At 43.3% G+C, this 27,638-nt stretch overlaps 2 protein-coding genes across 4 annotated transcripts in view; both read left to right on the top strand.

The window, feature by feature from the left end:
* Positions 1-435: 435 nt before the first annotated feature.
* Positions 436-15,407, top strand: LOC134441089 (opsin-5-like). Its single transcript, XM_063191280.1, has 6 exons — positions 436-619; positions 3,384-3,589; positions 9,861-9,960; positions 11,811-11,915; positions 13,213-13,436; positions 14,675-15,407. Exons 1-6 carry the CDS (start codon positions 436-438, stop codon positions 15,254-15,256), a joined length of 1,401 nt encoding a protein of 466 aa, XP_063047350.1. The 3' UTR covers positions 15,257-15,407.
* A 2,647-nt stretch (positions 15,408-18,054) lies between these two features.
* The window catches only part of vit (vitrin), a 45,229-nt gene continuing 35,645 nt past the window's right edge, over positions 18,055-27,638 (top strand). For all 3 annotated transcript variants that reach the window (XM_063192321.1, XM_063192320.1, XM_063192319.1), the window contains exon 1: positions 18,055-18,253. The gene's annotated coding sequence lies outside the window, so the exon portion shown is untranslated. The remainder of the gene's footprint in view (positions 18,254-27,638) is intronic.

Genomic DNA, 27,638 nt, shown 5'->3' with positions numbered 1-27,638 from the left:
TGCATGAATGTGCTGAACTAAACAGATGAAAACCGAAAAAAAAAGTTTAAAGGTCCGCAGCACTTATCAATGGATGCTTCTAAACGTTTAATGGCACGTTTCCGACCCTTAGTCTTTGATCACAGTGATCAGAGTGATCAGAGTTTGAGTCTCCTGCAGGTGGCTTCCATGCTGACTGCAGCTTTCCCCTGTCTATCCCAACGACCCCATCTGTCACCCCAGTAAGACCCAAAGTGGATTAGCTAGCGTTGCTCACGTTGATGGTTGTAAGGCTTTTGCTTTGCCGACTCTCACACTTTGCTCTGCTCGCTCGTGTCTTTCGAAGAAGAGGTGCTGAATTATCTTGTATATATTGGCACAGGTATGGCCCACCACCATCGCATCTGAACAGGAACTGGTTGGGATTAATTGAACATCCTTTTTTGGGGGGTAGCGATGGATTCTCCATTCATTACCCACAATGAAACGGACTTTAGCCTGTCGGTGGAGATTCCGGTTGAGATCCCGGTGAAGATTGTGAATATTCCCTGGAGGAACAACAACCTCACCACCCTCACCACGGACTCTCCACTGCCGGAGCAAGCCAAGCTTGTGATTGGACTGTATCTTCTGGTCATAGGTACATTGATTTGTGATTATTTTTTTCACTGTGTGTGTGTGTGTGTGTGTGTGTGTGTGTGTGTGCACGAGTGTGTGTGTGTGTGCACGAGTGTGTGTGTGTGTGTGTGTGTGTGTGTGTGTGTGTGTGTGTGTGTGTGTGTGTGTGTGTGTGTGTGTGTGCGTGTGTGTGTCTGTGTGTCTGTGTGTCTGTGTGTCTGTGTGTGTCTGTGTATGTGTATGTGTGTGCGTGTGTGTACAGAATAGGGGCAGCATGTTTGTAAGCAAATTTAATGTCATTGATGGTGCAGTTTTCATGGTGGATGAAGGCAGGGATGAAAAGTGCAGGGGCAGTGGCTGGCATACAGTTCTTACTTACAGTGTGCATTATTGGAGGTGAACATGAGGTCACCTGGGAGAGGAAGCTACTACAGGGTCGTCAGCTGACCTAATGCTATACAGGGGCAGAGTAGAGCACTAAGAGATAATGCGATCGTGCGAAACGTGCAAGCACATAGTTTTCACAGTTGTTTATTTTAAAAAGCTCGTAAATTATATATATTATTGCAAGTAGTGCATGTGCGCTATTTTGTGCTTATTCTGTAGATTACTCAGCGTGCTAAACTTGAGCTAAATTCCAAGGTAGCAAGGTTGTTGGTTTTTTTGTGTAAAATTCATATCTGGGCACAGCAAATGCCCCTGGGCTACTAGCCTGAAAAGTATAGTCTGGCCCAGCACCATTAGCTACGGAACCTACGGAACCAACCAACAGCTTTGGACGGGCCCAGGACAAATTCATCTGAAAAGGCACCCCTTCCAATACATAGAATGTAATGAAAACCTAATGTTGGGCCCCTCTCACACTGGGCCAGGGACAACTGACCCCTTTGACACCCACCCCGCACCCCCCCGTGCCGGCTTCCTTTGCAATGGTTGGCGATTGAACCGTTCAAACTGTTAACCTGCAGGTTATAAGCCTGTACCACAGCCGTGGACACGACCATCACAGTCTCCCCAATGGCTTTCAGATTCAAACTGTGAAAAAAAGAAATCTTACACAGAGAGAGCATTGTGATTTTTTGTAATAATTGTAATTTTGGGTTATCTATGGTTCAGTACTAGACCAACTTCCCAGGCAAAAGTATTGTCTGCCACTACGCGGGTCCGTCTAGTTTACTGGGCTAAGAGGCACTTGGATGTGCAGAAATAGCAAATGCCTTTAGTACTGAAGCAGGGGCATTGCAGGGACACTGCACTGCTAGTGTGGCCTCAGATTGAAACCAAGTGTAAGTGATCGTAGCCTCTTACTGCAGATGGGGTCGCCGTCTGGCCTATTCACTATTTGCTGAAAATACTCAACTACATCATAACAACATTGCTATGACAGTACTGAGAGCTGTAAAATAACAGATTAAGACATAGCCATTAAAATGTTGGTGACAGTAGGGTTATAACATGGGCTCTGCGCTAAGGGGTTAAGGCTATGACAGATCGATCATAGATAATTCCATTGATAAGTCACAAATTCTCTCTTAAGATGATGTATACCAGCTGAAGGTGAAGCAATCTTCATTTTTTGCCTTTTTGCAACTTTGCATTCATTATACTCTTAACCCTCTACTGCATGGGGTTGCCATATGGCGACCGTAAACTTTTTCCAGTTTTTCTAATAGAGGGTGCACTATAACCTGTTTATTTATACTTATTTGTGATAAGACAGCCTTTTACTTTGAAACCAAAAAAACGTTTCGGTTCACATCATTAAGAAATAAACACAGGAAGCCCTTTTTCATCACCTACTTTTGGTGTGTGGAGGTCATCGCTCAAGGCCTCCATAAACCAAGGTATTACTAACATTTCATCCCAAAATATTGTTATAAAAAAATACAAACATTATCTGGAATATGTCAACAGTTATTTTCCATCATTAAAACAACTTTAGATGCAAAGGTTTTTTGTAAAATGGTAAAATGTTATGGTTGCCATAGGGCAACTTCATGCAGTTATGGAACAACATTGTTGGTCATTCACCCCAATCAACCCCATTGGAATGACTTAGAATTAGATTAGTATGAGGCTATTTTTTACAGATATTTCTTATAATTTTTGTGCCAAATTAATCATTTGTACTTATATTTGTAATTTTAGACATGCTTAATGTGAATGTAAATGTAAAATGTAAATGTGAATGTAAATGTTTGCAAATAAGTATAAACAACCTTTTCGGAAGCTTTTATGTAAATGTGTGTACATATTGGCCGTCTTGTAGACCATATTTTGCTATTTTACCAAAAATATTTTCCCTAATTCTAAAAATATATATTTTTATTTATGTCATTTAATGAGTTTTAACATTTGGAAAGTAATATATGGAAGATTTATGAAGGGAAAATTCTCTTTTTAAGGAAAAACCTGATTTTACACAAGATTGCCATATGGCAACCATTAGCTAAAAACTTAATAAAAAAAATAAATAAATAAAACAATTGGAAATCTATTATTTAACTCATTTTAACACAAGATTTGAAACATTTTTTACACTGTAAAAATAATAATTCATGGAGTAGAGAGATAACATAGTCTAAACGTCACTTTCATCCAAGGAATTAGTGAATCCTCAAGACTTTTCCAAGACCTCAAGACCTTGTAATATCATTGGACTAATTGTACAATTATGTGTATAATTCAACTGAAAGGCAGGGCTATAATCATACAAAGAAAGTGCAAAGTATTACACAGTAATGTGTGAATTCTAACCTATTCTTCTTCTGTGTTTTGTTGTGTAGGTTGGCTGGCTTGGTTGGGGAATAGCTTGGTTATATTTGTTTTATACAGGCAGAAAACCTCCCTGCAACCCACAGACTTCCTCACCTTAAACCTGGCCATATCCGATGCCTGCATCTCCGTCTTCGGATACTCCAGGGGCCTTGTAGAGATTTTCAATATCTTTCAGGACGATGGCTTCATCATAAAATGGATTTGGACCTGCCAGGTACGGACTACTTCATTTGGGATTTCCAACTGCAACATCAGAAAAGTTCTGTTTTAAAGCCAAGATACAGTATATGACTAGCGGTTTGAGACAGAGGGAAGGGTCATCTATATGTGTTAATCTCACCAGATTCGACTGATACCTGCTGTGAATGTGCTGAAATAATGGTGTCAGACATTATCTTGTTTGAAGGTTTCAGACATAATTTTGTGCAAAAGACTAATTGGAGAAAATTACTGCACAACTAGGCCTTTAATTTGGAAGACATTGATTTTGTTGTTGCTGTTGTTCTTTAAATACAAATTTTAGATCTATTACTCACATTGTTTTATTGAGTCCTACATTTTGTGGGGGAAAATGTGTGGGCAACCAGCAAAGAACATTTTCTACAATCGACAGCAACAACGTTCTTAATAACACAAGTTATTTAGGGAATGGAAGATCAGACATGCCATGCCTTTGTATGCAATTTCCTGCCAAGATAATTGTTGCACTGAGACTCGTAGTTGCCCCGAGCAATTTGCTAATACTGCATGTGCACTTTGCTGGTCCCCTCTAATACACCACTGACTGGATGGCTGTGACCATCAATTGCTTCCATGTGGGTAGGAGCCGGCGGCCCCGAGGACAATAAGATGTTACCAGCAGGAGGTAGTAGTGCATGCGGTACAAAGCGAGTGGAGGCGGGTGCTGTTTACTTTGCTTGATGTCTATGGGAAGCGGTGCAGTGCAGTGCAGTGCTATGCAGCATGAGATCAGATGAACTCCACCTTAACCCTGACATCCCAAATCCCTCATGATCCACCATTTGTAGCGAAGGGGAGTAGGGTTGCCCTGCCGGGACTCGAACCCGGACCTTCTGGGGTGGTAAACTGGGGCTCTGACCGCTACAATCCAAGAGCATCTATAGCACATTTACACGACTCCTCTGTAGATTAGATTAGATGCTTTATTGTTCCATAGGGATATTTGTTTTCACATCAGACTGTTCAGTTCCATTAGGTTAGATCTTATCTCATTTGCTATACATATAGACACCATTTTCACACATCTATTCATGCTGTAGCATACTAACACGACTCCTCTATAGCATATTAACAAGAGTCCTCTAAAGCATATTCACACGACTCCTCCTCGGGATCCTAAACTTAGAGAACTCACACAAATGCATGACTACAAAATGTAGGCCTTTCTCCATCAACTGACAGTAAGAGGCTTGAAAACCTCTTTTTAAAGTGTACTTCCATCATAGCATAAATAATTTCACTGATGAACGAGTTTCTGGCTGCACAAACTGTGTTTATAAACCTTGATTCTGCATTCCTAGTCTACACATGTGCAGCTTGTTTATACTGTCTTAAGTGAGTTTTCCAATGGGTCTGCTACAGCATGTGTAATGTAAGGTCAATGTGGCATTACATCGTCTGTGGCTAATTGCCACAACTACAATTAGTGTCACGGAGGAATTGGCATTGTTTAGATCTCGTACTCTGATAGCATAGCTACGTCTGCAGCTTTAGAAACTAAAAATACTTACTGAATCACTGAAATACCGTAGTAAGGGTCTGTTCAAATTTGTGAAAATGCAAATTAAAGGCGGGACAACTCCTGAAGTATTTGAATCATGGAGCTTTGGGCCTTCACAATCTCTCCGTCATTAAGAATGAACAAAAAATGAACCTCTGGTGCAGGCAGAGCACACAATTCATGCAAAAAAAACTATACAGTCTAATAGCTGTCATTTTACGTATCACTGTACATGCCCAAAATAAAACCCTGAAATAACAGAATGTAGTAAGATATATAGAAGAGGGTGGGGCATGTCATTTTGGTTGTATTTGTATGGAATTAGGAAGGAATTCTACACACAGAGTACAGACCATATAGTACACTAACGCTTGAGCTGCCCCTGTCCCGAGCCAGATGTGTGTGTGTGTGTGTGTGTGTGTGTGTGTGTGTGTGTGTGTGTGTGTGTGTGTGTGTGTGTGTGTGTGTGTGTGTGTGTGTGTGTGTGTGTGTGTGTGTGTGTGTGTGTGTGTGTGTGTGTGTGTGTGTGTGTGTGTGTGTGTGTGTGTGTGTGTGTGTGTGTGTGTACTCTACTTAACCCTGTGCTAATGTACTTGAATTTAAAAAAAAATTGAACTCCTCTTAGCATCTGCACTTGTTGTTCTGTATATTTCCTGTGCACTTTGTATCTGCCAGTGATGTTATGTCCTTGTACAGTAAGTCGCTTTGGTTATGCAATGCAATGTAATGTAATGTAATACAGTTTACTGTTTAGGAAGTGGGGGGACGTTTGAACTCTTTTAAAGCCCTGATGAAGGCCAATGTTTGGCCGAAACATGTTGGCAAATTTTAATGTTCAAATATGAACTAGCTACATTTAATTAAAAGCTTTTTAATGAAGACGAAGAGTGCCTTGGATTTCATCATACATCTCACAGTTTACTGTTTACCAGATGATCTGGGAGAGGAAGGCAGCACAGTTGGGTGTTGTGGAACAAATGTTCTACAACTAGTCCTCTCAGTCATGAATCTAAAGCGGTAGCCTAGTGCAGTGTTTCCCAACCAGGGGTACGTGTACCACTAGGGGTACGCGAGCACACTGCAGGGGGTACTTGGAAAAGGGTTATTATTATAACAAATGTATGGAACAGTCACATCAGGACCTAGAAAGCGATATAGAACATGAATTGGGAGGTACTCATGGCACAACTAAGAGCCTTAGGGGGTACGCGAGACAAAAAAGGTTGGGAAACACTGGCGTAGTGTACAGTAGCTCTTGAAAATCACTTCAATGGGACAGCGAGCCGACGTGAGCACATATTTGTTCCTGACAGGGTGCGTGGAATGAGCTCACCTCTCAGTCATGGCAACCCGTCATGGCAACCCGTCTCTGTAGAGACACAGACAGAGGGGAGTCAGGGAATGGAGCAGAGATACGGAGACTTGTACACGCAGCTGACCTATACACGACACACACACACACACACACACACACACACACACACACACACACACACACACACAAGCACACACACGCACACACACACACACACACAGAGGAACACCTCATATCAGAGAGATTGGAATGGGCATTATATATGAAATGGATTAGAGAGAGCAGCAGGAGTAATGAAAGAGAATGGGAGGACAGAGATGGTACGGTAGGATACAGCTCTCGGAGAGGGACACGCATGAGGCACGCAAGTGTTGGTGCATGTGTGGGATGAAGGGCATGGGTGACTGACTGAGTGACGACATTACCGAGATTTAAGGGCTGTGTTGTTGTGGGTTTGTGTCAAACAAAAATGATTCAGAGGAGGAAAGCAGAGAGAAAACGAGTGAGAGGAAGAGGGAGAGAGAGAGAGGGAGGGAGAGAGAGAGAGAGAGAGAGAGAGAGAGAGAGAGAGAGAGAGAGAGAGAGAGAGAGAGAGAGAAAGTACAAGTATGCAAAACTCAAATCAATGAGTTAAAAGGAAGGCAGAAGCGAAGCAGGCAGGCATGCGAGAAGCATTGGCAGATTACTGCATCAGCATGACGGGACATGAATCGGTACACGTTGGAGGCTTGGGGTGGGGAGTGGGGTGGAGGGAGGTGGAGGCTATCGGCTGGGGAGGGAGGGGAGGGAGGTGGGTGTTGATGGTTGAGGCAGTTAAGGCCGCGCTGGAATTTGCCCCCGTCTCCGTCTCCAGGGCCGGATTAATGCACAGGCTAGATATGGTTACAGCCTAGGGGCCCCCACCTGGCAGGGGACGGGTCACGGGACCTCCGGTTGGCCAAAGAGAGGGATCAATAATTGCAGAATTGTGACAAGATGCATTGAAAAAAAAACCTGTCTGTAAATATGTTATTCTTCATTCCTATCTTGGAATTATGATGCTGCCTATGCAATTTTGTTGCAAAATTGGCCCTCTGAGGGGGGCTCCAATGAACTATTAGCCTGGGGGCCCTGTACCATCTTAATCCGGCCCTGTCCATCTCCGCTGCAGTTTCTGACAGGACAGGATGGAATGGAGCACTGAGAATGTGAAGAACAGCAGCTGTAGTAGTCTCACGTGCTGTAGGTCTACACTGTAAAAAAATTGAAAATCCCTCAGAAATCCTTCAAGTTGGGTTCATACGGGAACGTAAAGGTCCCCAGTAGCTCAGAGAACTTTAAGGGGTCTCCCCACAGTGGCAACCTGAGGGTTCACCGAAGAACCTTTGGGTTCTTCAATTGTCAGGGGAACTTTGAGTGAAACCTTGCCGTTCGCCCAAGAACCCATTTGTCACATAAATGTTCCTTAAATAACTTTTAGGTTCCTCTGAGACCTTAAGGGTTCCCGCACATTGGCAAACTCAAGGTTTTTTGGGGAACCTTTCATTTTTGTATATGTATGCTGAGCAGATTGAAAATCCTATTGTATAGATGATAGTTGCGTGTACTATACTGCCATGGGGACAACCTCATTTAGCATTCCTTTAGGGCAGCATTTCTCAAACTTTTTCATACTGAGGACCACTTTGACCCAATGCAGCTTCATGTTTGGTGTGTGTGGTTCTTACAGGGAACTAAAATACTATAGGGGGAGTGCATGTTTGGTGTGTGTGGTTCTTACAGGGAACTAAAGCTAGACAAATATTCACATGGAGATGCTGTATGTTGCATAGGCCTACCACTGCAATATTACATCAATATACCCACACGAGGCACTAAAATTGATTTATCTGCAGTGTTGTGCATCGCCCCCACCTGCTGCACACATCATGTGAATGTACATTGTTCATCTGTTATCAATACGCTGAAGTATTTTCGTCATTTTTACACTTCTCCCCTTTATATAATGTGCAGACTTCACACTATATCCTGGTCTTATGGCACTGCATTGGGCTTGTGTTATTTCCCCTTTCTTATGCTGATATTGAGGAGTCAAGTCTGCATTACTATACTGTAGCATTCATCATTTCTAAAGTAGAACAATAACATGTTGCTTTAGAATGTGCATTGGTCATGACATGTTAATAACACATTGGATCGGCCCGGCCGTGGCTCTAATGGCTGGGCACTGGACTGCTATGCGGGCGACCCAGGTTCAATTCCCGACCCGGGTCATTACCCGATCCTGCCCCAATTCTCTCTCCCACTCATTTCATGTCTGTTCTCCTCTGCCCTATCAAACAATAAAGGCACAAAAACCCTAAACAAAAAGAAAATATTGAAAAATAACAGATTGGACCCACCCATCTGTGATAGGGAACATTGTAACAGGTTGCCCAGATGGTAAAGGTGAAATACTTGTGGACAATATCTAGCACCAGTTCAGTGGTCAGTTGTCCCAGGAAGAGGGGGGTCACCAGAATGGGTCCCCATTACATCGTACATTGAAACAGTCTTTTTGTGATTTTCTTCCCGTTGTATATAGTAGTGGTTCTTAAGCTGGGGTGCAGGCACCCTCTGGGGGTTCGCCTGAGATTCCACAGAATCAGGGGTGTGGGGGTGCGCAGAATTTTGTTTGTGTTGTGGTTGCAACCAAAATTCTGTTTGCAAACATTAGAATCAGGCCAAATCAAAATCAAATTAAAACACAATTTGGTCCCCATTTAAAGAATGTAAGCTATGTATAAATGTCTCAAGCAAGAATCATTGTAAATAGTCACTTAAATCACTCTTTAGTGCATATAAACATGAAGAAGTTGTGGTTGGGGGTGCGCGGCTTGTCTTGGGCACAGGTAAGGGGGTGCATTTAGAAAAAAAAGGTTGAGAACCACTGGTATATAGTATGTAGAACTCAGAGTCTTCTTTGTCTTCCCTTTAGTCACATCCCTAGTTTTGTGTATTTTTCTAATTGTATATATTTTTTATATATACAGTATTTTTTGAGAACATTTTTGCCTTTTTTGATAGGACAATATGAGAGGCAAGAGGAAGTGAGTGGGAGAGAGAGATGGGGGGAGGATCGGCAAACGATCCAGGCCAGAATCGAACTCGGGTCACCCAGTGTCCTACCATTAGGTCACAGCAGGCCTTTCTAATTGTATTTAACAGTTTATTCCTCCCACATTGCTCAGTTTGATTGAACTTGTTACATTGCTATTCTATATTCTGACCAGGGATGGAGCTACAGGGGGGTGAGCAGGGCACTTGCTCCTGGGCCCAGGGCCCTGTCGTATTGATTGTTGGGGCCCTATAATGAGCTTGCAGGCTGTATGGGGGGCCTTATCAGTGGTTTGCCCCAGGGCCCTGTGTGCATTTGTTCCGCCGCTGATTCTGACCTATGTTCTCTTTCAGGTGGACGGCTTCTTTACGTTACTGTTTGGGCTCGCGAGCATCAACACCCTGACCGTCATCAGTGTCACTAGATACATCAAAGGATGTCATCCCAACAGAGGTAAAAAAAAAAGAACATCTAGAAATTCACATACAACACATGGCATTTACAGTACAGTATACATACTCAGCAGTACTATGTATACAGCCATGGCTCAGTAGATAGGGTGCTGGCCTTTAGATCAGAAGCTTGCCGGTTCAAATCCCACCCTTACCAGCACCTCCATCCATGGCTGAAGTGCCCTTGAGCAAGGCACCTAACCCCATATTTCTCCAGGGTCTGTGACAACCAATACCCTGCACCTAAATAACTGTATGTCGCTTTGTTTTGTTTTTTTAAAGCATCAGCTGAGAATAATGTAATGTAGTGTAATGTAATATTACAGTACGCCTACAGTAAGAAATGGGTGTATGCAGGAAAAGGCTGATTGAAATCTTCATAACAGCTGCATTTTCTAAAGTGTCAAGTAATAAATCACGAGCCGGTCGAGAGTCGGGCTAAAAGCCTCCACGCATGCATACATGTCTGAGAATGTTTATTTTGGGGTTGGGGTGTGTATGTGTGTGTGTGTGTGTGTGGGGGGGGGGGATTCGGGTTTGTGTTTCCTTCCAAAAACAAACCGACTGCTGATTGCTGTGTAAATTCAATTGCAAATATTCTTACTTCATGTTGTTCAGTGGTAGTAGTATAGGGATATGCTTAGCCTACACGTCATGGGACAAACAGTCATTAAGGAAAAAAAACAACAATTCTTGCAACTGAAACATTATATATTATATTATATTATATTATATCATATTATATTATATTATATTATATTATATTATATTATATTATATTATATTATATTATATTATAGGCCCTATTATATAAATAGGCCTACCATCAGAGACGTTCTAAATGCAGAATAGAGAATCTTTGCTACCATTATAATAGGAGGGTTTACTTTCCAAATTGGCCCACGTCTTGAATAGGTGACATATCATGTGTTCAGTATCTTTGCTTACTGAGGGCGAGTTTTCCTTCATTCTGACTTGTATGTGCACGCTGTTAACAGAGGCCCTTTTCACTGATCAGTGCGCGCAGGCAGCAGACGAAAAAGAAGCCCATTGTTCCATAAAATGCCACAATTTGACATTCATAACTCCAATGACAAAGTGCCACACTTTAAGGTTTTTCCCTCATTTGTTTTGGAACTGTGTGTGTGTGTGTGTGTGTGTGTGTGTGTGTGTGTGTGTGTGTGTGTGTGTGTGTGTGTGTGTGTGTGTGTGTGTGTGTGTGTGTGTGTGTGTGTGTGTGAGAGAGAGAGAGAGAGAGAGAGAGAGAGAGAGAGAGAGAGAGAGAGAGAGAGAGAGAGAGAGAGAGAGAGAGAGAGAGTGAGGCAATAATGTTTGCCGAGATCTATACTGCCAAGCGATCTTGAAAGCTTCTTAAGCAATTTCTGCTTGAACAGCCTGTTCAGATGAGTGAAATCGCTCACACAGTACAGTAGCTCTATTCACCTGCTAGATCCCAGCGCAGAAGCATACACAATGTTTCTCTTAAAATATGCCAAATTAAAACCAGGAAAGCAGTGGGGTGTGAAAAAAACCCTTCAGTTTGTGGCACTAATTCTCCTTCTGTAAAGAAAAAAAGACTAATATTTAAAAAGCATACAGTACTGTATCTAGTATTTTGTATGACTGCTGAATATGCTGGATGCCCTATTTCAAATGAAATGAATGAATTAAGTAAATTAGTATGCATACAGCCATAAGTGTTAAGAGCACTCGATCAAGGAAAGCATGTGAAATGTCCACCACCTTAATTGTTTACTGGAAAAAAACATGTTCTGCATTAAAATCCATAATAAGGGAATTGGAATCGTACAAACTGTGACCCGACTCTTTCTTTCTTTTCTCCATTTGCAGTGTACTGCATCAGGCCCAGTACCATCAACATTTCCCTGCTGTGCATCTGGGCCGGAGCCTTCTTCTGGGCCATGGTCCCTCTCGTCGGCTGGGGCAGCTACACAGGTGTGCTACTGTTTCTGTTTTGTAGTAGTAGCAGTTAGGGCTGGGTGATATGGAAAAAAAAACAATATCACGATATGGGTTACTTTATATCACGATAACGATATATATCACGATATAACACAATTACATACGTTTTCAGTTATTCTCTTTATCTGCTCTTTATTTTTTCATGTCGCAAAACAACCTTTCTTTAAAATTGATCTTTTTATTCTTATTTTTACAATTACATTAACTTATAGTGTGTATTGTGACAACATGAAATGTAATTAAATGATATTCAATTGTATAAAATTGATAAAAATTACTATCACGATATAAACGATATAGGAGAAAGGTCACGATATACACTTTTATATCACGATAACGATATATATCGTCATATTACCCAGCCCTAGTAGCAGTCTCAAGAGTGAAAGTATGTAGAAGTAAATTCATGGTGTAAGTACAACACTAGCACATGATATTACATGTCTGTTGCACCATTTACTCCTAATCTGTACCTAATGAGACAGATGGACTGTGTTGTTACTGAAAAACAACAAGTACACAAGTCTACTGATTACTCAGATAAATTACCTGTGTTGGAAGGAAACTGTGTGAAACTTGTTTTTACTTTTACTTTTGACACCTCTGAGACTCAGTACTAGTGCTAGTAGCAGTGGTAGCATAAACTGTATTAGTTTCCAGAGTCAGACTTTAAGACTTTAATAGACTTCTAGATTACACAAAGAGTTTGTTGTCGTTTGCTGTTTTGTATTTTATGCTAAAAGAATTCACTGCATCTCACGTGATCCCTGGGCAATTGGTGTCTTCTTGGCTTCATACCTAGTACATGAACGTGGGAATGTGTAGGCCTATTTTTGAAAGCAAATTTGTGTCAACTGTATAGTTGTGATATTGTGATAGTGATGGGATTCGGGTCAGATATTCCACAACACCTTGTTTTACCTGTCCAATTCAACCAGGTGATCATTCAACCAGCCAATCAGCTGACATTTAAAACTTAAGTCATTTGAAATATAATATATATTTGATATATAACTAATGAATCCATTTTGGCTATCAATGTATATAAATACATTTTGATTAATGGTTGATTGATTTAATTTGATTTGATTTGATTGATTGATTGATTGATTGATTGATTGATTGATTGGTTTATTGATTTAAATTGATTGACTGATTGATTGATTGATTGATTGATTGATTGATTGATTGACTGCTTGATTGATTGATTGATTGATTGGTTCGATCGATCGATCGATCGATTGATTCGATTCGATTGTTTTCCCCACAGACCGCGGCTATGGAACCTGTGAGATCGACTGGATCAAGGCCAACTACTCCACCATCTACAAGTCCTACATCATCTCGGTGCTCTTCTCCTGCTTCTTCATCCCCGTGCTCATCATGCTCTTCTCCTACATCTCCATCATCAACATGCTGAGGAGCAGCTCGGCCATGTCTGCAGACGGATACCTCACCGACCGCCAGAGGAAGATGGAAAGGGACGTCACCAGAGTGAGTCTCCAAGCCGTTATCTGCAAGGATTTTTTTTTGTATTGCAAGGATTTGTATAGTCACATGTTTAATACTATGAAAGTTACACCATGGAAATTACATTGTCCTGCTGTATTGTGCCTAGGTGTGTGTGTGTGTGTGTGTGTGTGTGTGTGTGTGTGCGTGTGCGTGTGTGTGTGTGTGTGTGTGGTACTATACTACCACTACTACTACCACTACTACCACAACACACACACACACACACACACACACACACACACACACACACACACACACACACACACACACACACACACACACACACACACACACACACACACACACACACACAGGTAGCCTACAGCTATGCACAATACAGCTGGACAACTGTAATGTCACTGCTGGTGTAAATTTCATAGTATTATACAAGTGATGGCACACTATATATTACATTACATTACATTACATTACATTACATTAGCTCATTACATTGCATTTGGCAGACACTTTTTAACCACAGCGACTTACAATCGAGGACATAAACTATATACTATATAATATTAATTCTGCTACTTTTTGTTATAGGTCACAATCGCCCTTTGCTCATCACATAAATTGCACACTACTACTACTACATAATGAAAGTGAAAGTGAAAGCCCATTGGGAAACTCCAACTCCCATTGTCATTGTGACACAGCACTCCACAGCACACAAGTGAACACTGCACACAATGAAATTGCATTTATGCCTCACCCGTGCAAGGGGGCAGCCCTCAGTGGCGCCCCATGGGGAGCAGTGCGGTGGGACGGTACCATGCTCAGGGTACCTCAGTCATGGAGGAGGATGGGGGAGAGCACTGGTTGATTACTCCCCCCACCAACCTGGCGGGTCGGGAGTCGGACCGGTAACCTCTGGGATGCAAGTCTGACGCCCTAACCGCTCACCCATGACTGCCCGGCCACGCCCTCCACGGAATAGCCAGGCCACGCCCTCCTAGTGACGCAACACCTTCTGTGTTGCTTCTAGTCAGGCCAAGAGCAATGTAAATATCATTTCTGATCTCCCGAAAAATCGGGAACTCTACCCACTTTGTCGGACACCAGTCAACCAGTAGCAAAGCTAGGAAGGCAGGTCAACCATGCCATTTGGGAAACGTTAATTGTTATGGTCTTGGTCAGACCAAGTCTTGAAGAGATTTGAAAGTTGATGATTACCAGGCTAACTACATAATAACACTTCTGCTACTTTGTTGTTCCAGGTCTCAGTCGTCCTGTGCACTGCCTTCACGGTGGCCTGGGCGCCGTACGCCGTGGTGTCCATGTGGTCGGCTTGGGGCTACCCGGTGCCCACCACCGCCAGCATCCTCACCCGCATGTTCGCCAAGTCCGCCAGCTTCTACAACCCCCTCATCTACTTCAGCATGAGCTCCAAGTTCCGCAAGGAAGTGTGCTCCCTGTTCCCCTGCACACGCCGAAAACGGGACACGGTCCGCCTCTGCAGCTTCAACCACCTCTGGCCAAAGGACACAGCTGCTGCTGCCGCCGCCGCCGCCACTGCTGCTAGCGCTACCGCTACCGCGACCGGCATCTTCATCCCTTCCGCCGCCACCACGGGCCAGTTCTACTACCCCCAGGGGGAGACAAAGTATGCGGTGGGGCAGCTGCTGAATCCCAGCCTGCCCACGGGGGTGTTCAGCCGCCATCAGGTCACCCCGCCGCCCACCAGGAAGGAGATTAGCTCTGTGTCTGTGTCTGTGGACGCGGACGCTCCCGCTCCCTCCACCGCTCCCGGTCCCGCGGCCTCCGAGCAGCATGCAGAGTATGAAACCGATCGACTTTAAAAGCTCTAACAGGGGTTTTACCCCCGTTGTTTTTTAAAGACATGATAATAACAACAGTGCTTGATGTGTGTTTGTGTATGATATCTATGTGTTGTTGTACAGTGTGTAATGACTTATCACTTGCTGCTGAAAGTAAAATATCTATCTGTTTTGACTGTACCTTAACTCCTGACAAACAGCCATTTGGTGTAGAGGGAAAAGGACCACTGAATATTACACCTAGCTGAGACGCCAACCTATATACAGTACATTTCCGGGGAACCATTACATGAGGACAGTCATGGGTAAACAGTTAGGGTGTCAGCCCAAAGGTTGCCGGTTCGACTCCCAACCCGCCAGGTTGGTGGGGGGAGTAATTAACCAGTGCTCTCCCCCATCCTCCTCCATGACTGAGGTTCCCTGAGCATGGTACCGTCCCGCTGCACAGCTCCCTTTTGGGCGCCATTGGGGGCTGCCCCCTTGCGCGGGTGAGGCATACATGCAATTTTGTTGTGTGAAGTGTGCAGTGAACACTTGTGTACTGCGGAGTGCTGCCGAATGCTGTGTCACAATGACAATGGGAGTTGGAGTTTCCCAGTGGGACTTTCACTTCACTTAACTTCACTTCACTTTCATATGAGGATATCTATATTCTTCTTTGATTTTACATGTCTTGGTACACCGGTAAAGGAATTCAGTCATTCAGTTTCAGATGCCTTTGCATACCAGATCCAGAGTGATGTAGTACGAGACTGGCAACACTTTCATTACCGTTGGAAAAAAAACATGGGGGACAGAAGATGTCCATGGTCAAATATGGCTGCATCCCTTGTTTTCTAGGGTCCATCCCATTATCTAAGATCCGGTCCTCCTCGCCTTGTGCTTATGGTCTTGTGTTATGAGGCGAGACGTCATTAATGACAAAAGTTTTATCCAATATCTTGCAAAAGCACAATTCAGAGGTGATCTTCTCATTTGCAACCAGGATGTTGAAGGGGGGAAAGTCCCCCAAAAGCCCCCCCAACAGTGGGGAAACTTTCTTGTGATCTCCACAGATGTGGGCCAGGTAGCAAGCACAGTCGGCCCGATCATGACTGAATGTCGGCACTGTCGGCTGAGTGTCGGCTCGGCTGGAACACTGGTTACCGTGAGTCAGCCAACACTTCATAGAACACTGAAAATAAATGTCACTTCATGCAGTAACTGAGCCAACACTCGGACGACACTGAAAATAACTGTCAGTCTCATGCAGTAACTGAGCCAACATTGAGCCGACACTGTTGGCATACGGTAATAGGGCCATTATTGGGCAGCGGACAAAGCCAGAATTGGGCCAACTGTCAGCACTCGCGAAAAAAGGATCGGGCCAACAATGGGCCACATAAACTTTGCTACCTGGGGCGCGTCTGCTAGGCATGAGGCCAGAAGCACAAGGTGAGGATGGGAGGTTAGATAATGAGATGGTCCCATGGAGTCCTTAGGTGCACTGTGTAGGATGGTGGCACTGGCCAGAGTAGGTATTGCAACCATGCTGCTCTTTGTAATTGTGCTGCCTATTGCCAAATTTCATCTTTTCATGAATACTTACTAAGTAATAAACTAATATTTAGGACCAAAGTACCGTAAGTTACAGAAAGCAGCTAAAAATGTCTATTTCTGGAAATTCAAAAAGGCGAACAATTCAGAAGATCCCCCTTACCATGCAAAAAGTGCAATTGTCCCAGTCATAATGAATACAATTTGATGGTGGTGGAAAGTATTCATGAAAATAGTAACATTTATGAATGGACAGCATGAATTCTGGAAATAAACAACTAAAAATGCATCTTTAAAGGTTTAACAAACCATGAAGCAGCACTGTTCATTTCAGTTCAACTCAGCACAGTGTCACAGAGGAATTGATAAAATAACAGTAATTGGAACGTTTCACATGTTAAGAATCGGATTTCTTATTAGACTTATGTCTATCACTCGACTGGTCCTTTTAAATGGTAACTTAAAAGGAAAATCCATCATCTTCCATGGAAACTATGGAAGATTTGGTTTGTATTAAGGCTTAGGGCCTACAGGAAACCACGTGAACACATTCACAACCGGATCAAAGCATGTCACTCACAACTCCCTCTCCCTCTCTCTGTCTCTGACCAGACCTCCCCAACAAAGAATCTGCAACCAGACAACTGTGAGCATATGCATCTGCTTAAATAAAGAGTGAATTTGAATCAGCCTTAAAACAAGAATTAAGAACAGGTGGACTTTATTCCACAGGTACGTGTGGCTTAACCGTTTCCCTCTGTGCAGATGTTGAGGTCAGGCTGTGTTGTTGATTTCCCTCCTCGGCTACCTGTCCAAGTTAGATGACTGTGGGGGGAAAACACTAAATGCCTCCGATAATAGCTGTCACCAGTGTGCAGTGGACTGACACATTCCATCAAGGATAGAATTCCATGGCTGTTTGTTGAACAATAGCCCGCTATGCAATCAATAGGCCTAATGCATTTGGGGTCCTCATCAATAATAGACCTACATTTGGTTTATTCTCACTTTTGGCAATAAGGATCTGTTTGTTTCTGGAGTTAATAATCTTTTCCCTCCCAAACCCTACTTGACAGTTGAAGTTAGTATTTGCCTTTACATAGCCTATGACAATTCCTATGTGTTATGTTAATGGAGGCTCATTTGCGATGTGCGTAAAAAAATATGTCTTCAAATCAATTATGCATGTCTTTCTTGACCTGCCCTTGGCGTTGGCACGTGGTTCCTAAGTGTTTCTGTTATTTGCGGGGCGGGCAGTGGGAGTTACTTTCGCTGGCGCACTCGTTCACTGAAGCTTAATGAGAACTTTAGATGACCGTGGAGCGCAGACAAAGTCTTTCAGGTATTGTGGAGGTGCCAGACGCGGGATTAAAAGCACTCGTTGTATTCCCTATTGATGACGACAAACATACCATTTGGGATTTTATACGAATTTCTGCTGCGCTACCTGAAAACACAGCATAATTGCTTCACCGTCTCAAGGTAAGTCACAGCAGATAAACTAAGTCTGAGCAAATATGATGTGGTTGATTTCTCTTGAATGAAAACTCGGTATGACGATCCAGCGCCTGTTACTGTTGTGTTGAAGAGTTGACAAAATCAAGATATATCTCAAGACGAGGCATTTGATTTATTCTGGATTTCTGGGTTTGATAAACTAACCTCCGTCTGACATCGCTCTGGTATGAATGACTTCAAGATCTCAGACGACTTTCCTCACGAACTTGGAGCTCGGCTTTGAAACGCGCGTAGTCTTGTTCGGTTCCATGAAGGAAAACAGGCGAGCCAGAACTGTTGATCGGGGAAAGTGGGCATCTATGTGCTGAAACTGACGCTCAAACAAAGCCACTTTGGTCACATTGCAAATACAAGGCAATTTAAATCACAGGACCGTGAACGTGTCAGTGGAATAGCCTGCAGGCATTGAAAGTGACTTAAACATTTTAATTTCTTATAAAACTGTTTGCCATTGGGGCTACTCTTGCACTCTGAAGGCTGTTTTGCATATCACAACACATGGACCAAACACACATTTCAAATAGCCGCAAGCGGCGATGACGGGTCCTCGCTCGTCGCACCTCCGGCGCGGCAACTGATGGCATTGACATGAAAATGGGTTTGTGATGTGTATTTATGTGTCAGGGGCGTGGCTACAGGTTTGGAAAGGGGGGGGGGGCGCTCGCGGGTGTCAAAGTTTATCTTCCCACTGCTGAGCCACCTTTTTTTTTACGAGTTTCTGACAGTTTGCCCAACTCTGATTGAGTCCTATGCTCAGGAGTGGCCCATTGAAAAGTGAGGGTTTTCCTGTTGTAGGCCCACTGTGAAATGACTCAATTAGAGGAGTAACAGTTGGCTCTGCAGATAAGGCAGCCTGTCTGTATGTGTTGCAATGAATTCAAATGTCTGCTGGAAGAGCCGTCATTAGCTGTTATGGGCCTACTACTGATCTCAGAACAAAGGTGTACTTTTACTTCGCCTATTTTGCTTAGGCTACATTTACATGCCCATGTAGTCATCCATAGGCTATTATTGTTATCCACATCCTGCAGTTTTTATCTTGATAGGCTATTTGGGGTCAGGAATGGATAGATCTTATAGGACCCTGAGACGGGCATTGGGTCCAAGACTGTCAGCTTGGTAGTACAGTTCAATTCAGCCTTATTACTTTATCGATTTGGTTTGAGTCACATATCACACAATAGGCACAGAACAAATGATCATATGAAGAGTTCTTTTCCAAAACGCCATATCCACCATTTTTGACTTTTTGCATTTTAATATTGGAATTAACTGATAAGTAGTCCTTTCATCTATGTGTGAATTCTTGCCTTTCAAATGTTTTGAGAACATACTTTTTAAACCTCTATAAAATGCATTTTTTTAATGCAATTCAATGGAATGCCCAATACAAAAATGTCAATTTCCCAATTCTATAAAATGGATATATCTCATTTTGGAAAAGAGCTCCGCCACTCGGGTCTCGAACTCGCCACCTACCAGTCAATGCAACAGTTCGGGCATGGGAGGCACAGCACCATACCGCTGAGCTGAAGGTCCAGTCCGACAGCCCAATGCTACCGATACAGTACTGTATGAGGCTTCGGGAGGGAGGTTTACTAACGTTCCATGCCACACTCTGTTAGTTGGTCTCCATTGCACATACATTATAGACATAAACCCCCTTCCTACAAAAGACACACTACAAAGAGGGATCACTAAATAATAATAATAATAATAATAATAATAGTAAATATGTCTTATATAGCGCTTTTCATGACATGAGAGAGATGTAAAGAATAATGTGTGTGTGTGTGTGTGTGTGTGTGTGTGTGTGTGTGTGTGTGTGTGTGTGTGTGTGTGTGTGATACTATCAAACTTCACTCCCACATTCTCAGTTTTGTTTTGTGTGTGTGTGTGTGTGTGTCTGTGTGTGTGTGTACGTGCGTGCGTGTGTGTGTACGTGTGCGTGTGTGTGTGTGTGTGTGTGTGTGTGTGTGTGTGTGTGTGTGTGTGTGTGTGTGACTATCAAACTTCACTCCCACATTCTCAGTTTTGTTTTGTGTGTGTGTCTGTGTGTGTGTGCGTGCGTGCGTGCGTGCGTGTGTGTGTGTGTGTGTGTGTGTGTGGTTTTGATGGTGACATTTCCAATGGAGAATGTCAGGGGTTCACTCAATAAATCCCCTTAGCACAGCACTATGGCTCTCTGTAATGTCATAGCAATGTTGTTATGATGTAGTTAAGCATTTTCAGCAAGTAAATACGGTCGCCGGCGACCCCAGCTGCAGTAAGAGGCTACAGTCTTTAATGTAAAACAGTGTCATCAGTGTTTTGCCCTCCAAGGTCTTCTAAGTGTACTTTATTATTCCAAGTGCAGAGACTATTTGTTGTCCTCCCTTGACTTTAAGGCAGTCACTCACCAGAGTTATGAAAGTAAGAGTTAGGCTAATGCCATTGACCTCAGTCCATTTTTGACACAACAATCATGTCACCTGGCCCTACCGTGGTTCTAACGGTAGGCACTGGGGCTGTAAGGATATTGTATCGAACCGAGAAATCGTGATACACAGAGTCACGATACTGTATCGTGATACAAGGAGGCAGTATCGTGATACGCCCTTTCAAAGTTTTATTACCCATTACTCCAGAAAAACAACCTTATGATTTGATGTGATAGTGTTTCCAAACTTCAGTGGAGATACATTTCAGAAATCGTGGGGTGTATCGAACCGTAGGTCAAAAATCGTGATACGAACCGAATCGTGAGTTGAGTGTATCGTTACAGCCCTAGCAGGCACTGGGCTGCTACAGGTACGCTGGCAATCCGGTTTCGATTCCGTCCTGGGTCCTTTGCCAATCCTTCCCCATCTCTCTCTTCCACTTGTTTCCTGTCATTCTCCCGCTGTCCTGTCATAAATTAAGTCATAAAAGACTAAACAAACAAACAAACAAAAAACTATCCTGTCACCAACCGACTTCCTGTACTTCTGACAACTTTGAATTCCATGTCTCTGGCCAAACATCTTCTGTTAGAGTAAGATAATCCAAGCTCCGCCCACCCAATGCAAAGGAGTGTGCTCAAGTTCGGTCTCCTAAGGTGGTGTTGTCCCCTACTTCTTCTTGTCTTTCTGTGGCATTTGGTGACGGCTTGCATGAGATGTGTGCTACCGTCATCTACAGAGCCAAGGGTGCTCCATTCATTCTCAACCATAAGACTCCGAAGGTCTCCTAACTGAAGGTCTCCTAAAGGGGCGTTCACCTTACATCAAATGGATCCAGGAAATGCACGGTCTTGAAACATCTTGCTCTAATAGAAGATGTTTGCGCTGGCCGTCACCAATCAAGGTGCCCAGATACCGTACTACTTGCATCTCTGACACCCTAAACGCCACAAACGCTTTTGTTATTTATTACGCTCGCTCTGTGTGAGGAAATCAAGTAGCTAACCGTCAAGCTTGGATCAATAAGTTCTTCCATAATGTTTGGATGAAGGTGGGGTTGGATGGATGGTATTAAAAAATCCATTAAGAGCAGGCTTACATGCAGGTGTTTATAGAGAAGATATTAGCATCCTGACCTGCACCCCCCTCTTGACCTCGTAAGTCATGGGTAAGCGGTTAGGGCATCAGACTTGTATCCCAAAGGTTGCTGGTTCGATTCCCAGCCTGCCAGGTTGGTGGGGGGAGTAATTAACCAGTGCTCTCCCCTGTTTACCTCCATGACTGAGGTACCCTGAGCAGGGTACCATCCCGCTCCCCTTGTATCATTCTTGTCTGCTCCCTTGCAGGGGTGAGGCATTAATGCAGTTTCGTTGTGTTCAGTGTGCAGTGAACACTTGTGTGCTGTGGAGTGCTGTGTCACAGTGACTATGGGAGTTGGGGTTTCCCAGGTGGCCTTTCACTTCACTTATAAGGAAACTGGTAAAGGTCTAGGAGAGGTAAGAGATTTAGAATAGAAAATGGGGCCTATAGACCTGTGTAGCGCACACATGTAACATGCAGCTTCTAATATTGGGCCCAGTAAAAGGTGTGTAGACCTACAAACTTATCTTTACCTCAGTTTGGATGCTTAGTCTTTCTGTCTAGTCTTAGTCTGCTGGTGAAGTGGGGAGGTTTTTTTTCGGAGTTTTTAGGGTTGCAGAAACGACAATATCTTTGATACTTCCTGAATGCCCCATTCACAACCATTCACAGCGTTTTACACCAAAAAACTACTCATTGGGTGCAGTGGAATAACTGGTGTAATAGCATGTAACTACAACTGTAGTCATGTTATTACATAACATATTGTGTATATCTACATACCATAATGCTCATAATGTACTATGAAGTGTTTTTCTCATAATATTTTGCCAAAGTGATGAATTCTTCTAGGGAGGCAAAGGGCTGAGCCCCCAAGGCACCCTTGGTATATAGATAGTAGATACACAAAAATGCACATTGTGAGTACGGTGTAATAACATGTACTATAGCACATTGTGAGTACAGTGTAATCAAAGAAAAGGGGGGCGCACCTTGCATCAATTTTTTCTTCTTTATTTTTGTGCACAGACGCGTTTCGGCGTGTGCCTTCCTCAGTGTGCAAGGACGGCACACGCCGAAATGCGTCTGTGCACAAAAATAAAGAAGAAAAAATGTATGCAAGGTGCGCCCCCCTTTTCTTTGATTCTAAGTATTTATTTGGGACAGCACTCTTAAAAGTTATCAAGAAACCTGAGTGAAGCCTGCTACCTACTTGATTAGCACATTGTGAGTACGGTGTAATAACATGTACTACAGCACATTGTGAGTACGGTGTAATAACATGTACTACAGCTGTACTTACATGTTATTGCACCAGCTACTCCACTGTACTTAATGTACACTTAAGTACACTGTAATTAAAGGCCATTTAAAATAAAGCGTTACCAAAACTTTTAAAAGGGTCTAGTTTGGAATGCTCCAGGCTAGCCCAGGGTGAAAGCCCAACTGGAAACTCCAACTATCTTTGTCGTTGTGACACAGCAGTCCACAGCACACAAGTGCACACTGCACACAGCTAAATTGCATTTATGCCTCACCCATGCAAGGGGGCAGCCCCGAATGGCACCCGAATGGGAGCTGTGTGACAGGACGGTACCATGCTCAGGGTACCTCAGCCATGGAGGAGGATGGGGGAGAGGACTGGTTAATTACTCCCCCCACTAGCCTGGCGGGTCCAGAGTCGAACCGGCAACATTTGGGCTACAAGTCTGACGCCCTAACTGCTTACCCATGACTTGCCATTTCCTTTTAATTTTACGATTTTGATTTTACACCACAGTATCCCTTTAACAGAGCACAGCACACTATAACAATAAAATGTCTGTCACTTTTTGAGGGACTGCTGTGAATATCATCTAGACCAAACATGACAGTTTAACTGCATAGTAAGTACCCATTCATGTACCTGCATGCCAATTTTAGCCTTCTGCATTGTACAGCTGTTGTGTTATGGCCTAAAATCAAAGGCTGAACAAAATTGACACCCGCTCCCTATAAAACTTTGTGTGGTTTGGAAAGGATAAAACTTCACATAAAAATATCAACCCTTTCTCATGGGTGTCTAACACCTGACAGCATTTACAGAATATTTGTGTGCAGATGTATACAGTTCGGGTGGATTTACCCATTGAAGGTAAAAAAAAATGGCAGAGTATACATGGGTTTCTACTTGGCTGCATGCGCAAACAAGGATCCCAAAATTCGGAAAAAAGTGTTGAGGTGTTAAACATGGCAAGTCCCATTGGAGCAGTGCACAGAACCTGTTTTGTAGCCGGCTGGATGTTGTAGCAGTTTCCATGGTTTCTGTACTCTTCCCCTTACACTGTGCATAGCTCCAATGGGGCTTCCAATGCTACACACCTAGCCGCGTAACATTTTAGACTTTTTGTCTGTGCGCGCAGCCGACTGTTTGTAAGCTTGTGAAATCCATGTACTGTATATTTTCAGGCTCCTCAAGAACTAGTCTGAATGTAAACTGACACACACACACACAAATACATTCATGTAGTATATTGGGGAGCATATGGGTAGCCACTTCGACTCCCAACAACGCCAGTTCGGATTAAACCATGCATTCTTCACCATCCTCGTCCATCTCTGAGGTGCCCTGAGAAAAGTACTGTCCCGTCACATTGCTTCCTTTGGGAATTCTGATTTTGTTTTTCAAGTAGCCTTGCTGTGTGCCGAACTTCACTAAGTTTGAACCTCACTGAGGTGGCCGAGTGGGGAACTTTTCCAAAACATGATGATTCAAGCTGCGAACACCCATGTACTCTAGCTCTTGAGTCCAAAAACCCATGAACTCTAGCTCTCCGCCTATCATTATGGGAAGCCTTGGCCTAATGGTGAAGGAGATGAACTTAAGATCAGAGGGTTGCCGGTTTGAATCCCACCCCTCCACTCCCTACTTCACACCATGGCTGAAGTGCCCTTGAGCAACGTACCTAACCCCACATTGCTCCAAGGACTGGATTTAAGCCTTGGATGGGCAACTGGAGGCCTGTGGGCCACATGCGGCCTGCCTCCTCACTCAATGCAGCCCGTAGAATAGATAAAACAGTAGGCCTAAATAGGCCTAAAAATAATGACCATATATATTTCTTTAAATGACTATTGAATCAATCTGTAATCAATCATTATACTGTTGGCCAGCAGAGTAGTGAGTATAGAGCATTATATTCCTTCCAAACAATATGGGCAGTCAGTCAGTGAGCAACCCACAGCACCTCCAACTCTGCCAATTGGAGTCAGATCTGTGGTCATATGGCCCTCCGATGGTGACGATGAAAAAACCTCATCATAAAAGTTGCCCATCCCTGATTTAAACCAAGCCTTTTCTAACTGCAACACAGAGTCTTTGTGAATCTGCTTTGGTCAGTGATTGTTGTGATTTTTGTGATGACTTTTTTTGTGGATTTTTGTGTTGGACTCTGCACTGAAGACTTTTAACTTTTGTGGATTATTTGGATTTGCTGTGGTGGATTTCTACTTTGGACTCTGTTTTTGGAATGTTTTGCCTGTGGATTATTTGGATTTACTTGTGGATTTATACTACAGTTCATTGAATTGAAGACATTTTGCCCGTGGATTGTTTTGATTGTCTCTTGGATGTGTCTTGAATTTTTGCTTTCAGACTGTTGCCCTGTGTCTTTTGGATTGTCTCAGCAGCGGAGCTTTTGTCTGGCTCTTCTCAGAGTTTGAATATTTTCATCATAAATCCTGGACTTTTTTGTTACATCTGCATTCAATTATTCCAATCCAATCATTTCAGTCCAGTCAATAGATGGGTACCTAATTCACCTTGTTATCCAGCGACCCGAGTTCAGTTCCTGATTGGTATAACACAAAGCATACAACAAATAAGCCAAAAGAGCTTTAATTCAGAATTGCAATGCTTTCTTCTTCTTTTTCTACAACTGTCACAGTATCTATGCGTGCATCAATGTGTCATTTCTCTCAGAGGGACAGAGCAGTCAAGATGTAGGGGCATTTGTTGTCAAGCTGGTCACCGTAGCTATAAAGAGGCTCAAGGATAATTTAAGTATTTAGCACTGAGTTTTCTCCAATACACTTAGTTTTCTGCAATGCCCTAGAATGATCGACACCCTTGCTTCAGATGGCCACTATGTGAGAATTCTCACTCCTGTCCTTAAAAATGTGCCAAACATTTTTAAAGATATCTGATACTCACCTAGTGGTTAGTGGTGTTCAGTGGAATCCCATGGTCCAAATTTGTGGCAGTGCTCACTGCCTCCCAAAATATTGCTAATTGGTCCCTGTGCCACCATTGGACATATTTTGGGAGGCAGTGAGAATTGCCACAAGTTAGGGTATACACATAGCTGTGCACACAACACGTTGAATACCACATCTGTTTTCAGAATGTTGTGAGAGCGTACCAGCAATCGTACTAGCAATTTGTTTTTGTTTTTTTTGTGTAGCCCCAGAATACTTTGTTAGAGCTATGCTGCCCTAGAAAGGTAAAGGGTTGTAACTACATGTTTAAAAATATATATTTTGTGGCTTTTTCGACTTTATTTGGAGAGGACAGTGAAGAGTGGGACAGAAAATGACTGAGAGAGAGAGAGAGAGGTTGGGGAGGATTGGGAATCGAACCCGGGTCCCAGGCGTAACAGTGCTGTGCCCTATACCTTTTCAGCCACACTTGTAAGACGCTTTGGTCAAAGTGTGCACTCTCATAGTGGTGTAGCACTATGGTAGGTTTTTTCAGTGAGCATCAAAATGGGTAATGAAGGTGATCGAATGGGAAGTCATGGGTAAGCGGTTAGGGCCTCAGACTTGTTAGCCCAAAGGCTGCCGGTTCGACTCCCGACCCGCCAGGTTGGTGGGGGGAGTAATTAACCAGTGCTCTCCCCCATCCTCCTCTATAACTGAGGTACCCTGAGCATGGTACCGTTCCACCGCATTGCTTGGGGTGCCATTGAGGGCTGCCCTCTTGCACGGGTGAGGCATAAATGCATTTTCATTGTGTGCAGTGTTCAGTTGTGTGCTGTGGAGTGCTGTGTCACAATGACAATGGGAGTTGGAGTTTCCCAAATGGGCTTTCACTTTCACTTTAAGTGACTTTGAACGTGGCATGGCTGTTGGTGCCAGTAGGACTGGCCTGAGTGTTTCAGAAACTGCTGATCTACTGGGATTCATGCACAGCACAACCACATCTAGTGTGAATGGTCAGAATGGTCCGCAAAAGAGAAAATATCCAGCGAGCTGCTGTTGTGTGGACAAGAATGTCGTGTTGATGCCAGAGGTCAGAGGAGGATGACCAGACTGGCTTGAGCTGATAGAAAGGCAACTGTAACTCAAATAACTCTTTACGACTGCGGTATGCAGAATTGCATCTCTGAATGTACCGTGCGTTGACTATTCAGGCAGATGGGTTGCAGCGGTAGAAGACAAGGGCACCGGAATGAGTTTTAAAGTGGTGGTGCATTTTTTTCTTCATTCTTTATTTCTTAACAATGTTACTGCTGCTGCACTCCACTCATTTGTCTGCAGTAAAAACCTCTATTAGGGAGCCCAAAAGGGGGGATGCAAACCTACAGTACCTATGGTAGAAGACCACTCCGGCTGCCACTCTTGTCAGCTAATAACAGGACTCTGAGGCTACAATTTGGTAGGATGTCAGGGTCAGACATGGATCCATCCTGCCTTCAACTGCTCAGGGGTCAAAGACGTCCAAAAAGGAACTGTTATTCAGTGTAACGGATACCTTCTGCTGACTGTAACTGTAAATTGTTTCAAGTGAATGGATGACAGCCAAGGCTTTCATGAATTCACTGGAAAAAATAAAAATAAAAAGAGTCATGTTTCTTACAGTTACAGTCAGC

This window comes from Engraulis encrasicolus, chromosome 24 (assembly GCF_034702125.1).
Source record: "Engraulis encrasicolus isolate BLACKSEA-1 chromosome 24, IST_EnEncr_1.0, whole genome shotgun sequence".
In the NCBI taxonomy this organism is placed as follows: domain Eukaryota; kingdom Metazoa; phylum Chordata; class Actinopteri; order Clupeiformes; family Engraulidae; genus Engraulis; species Engraulis encrasicolus.
This window is presented reverse-complemented; position numbering and strand designations above follow the sequence as displayed.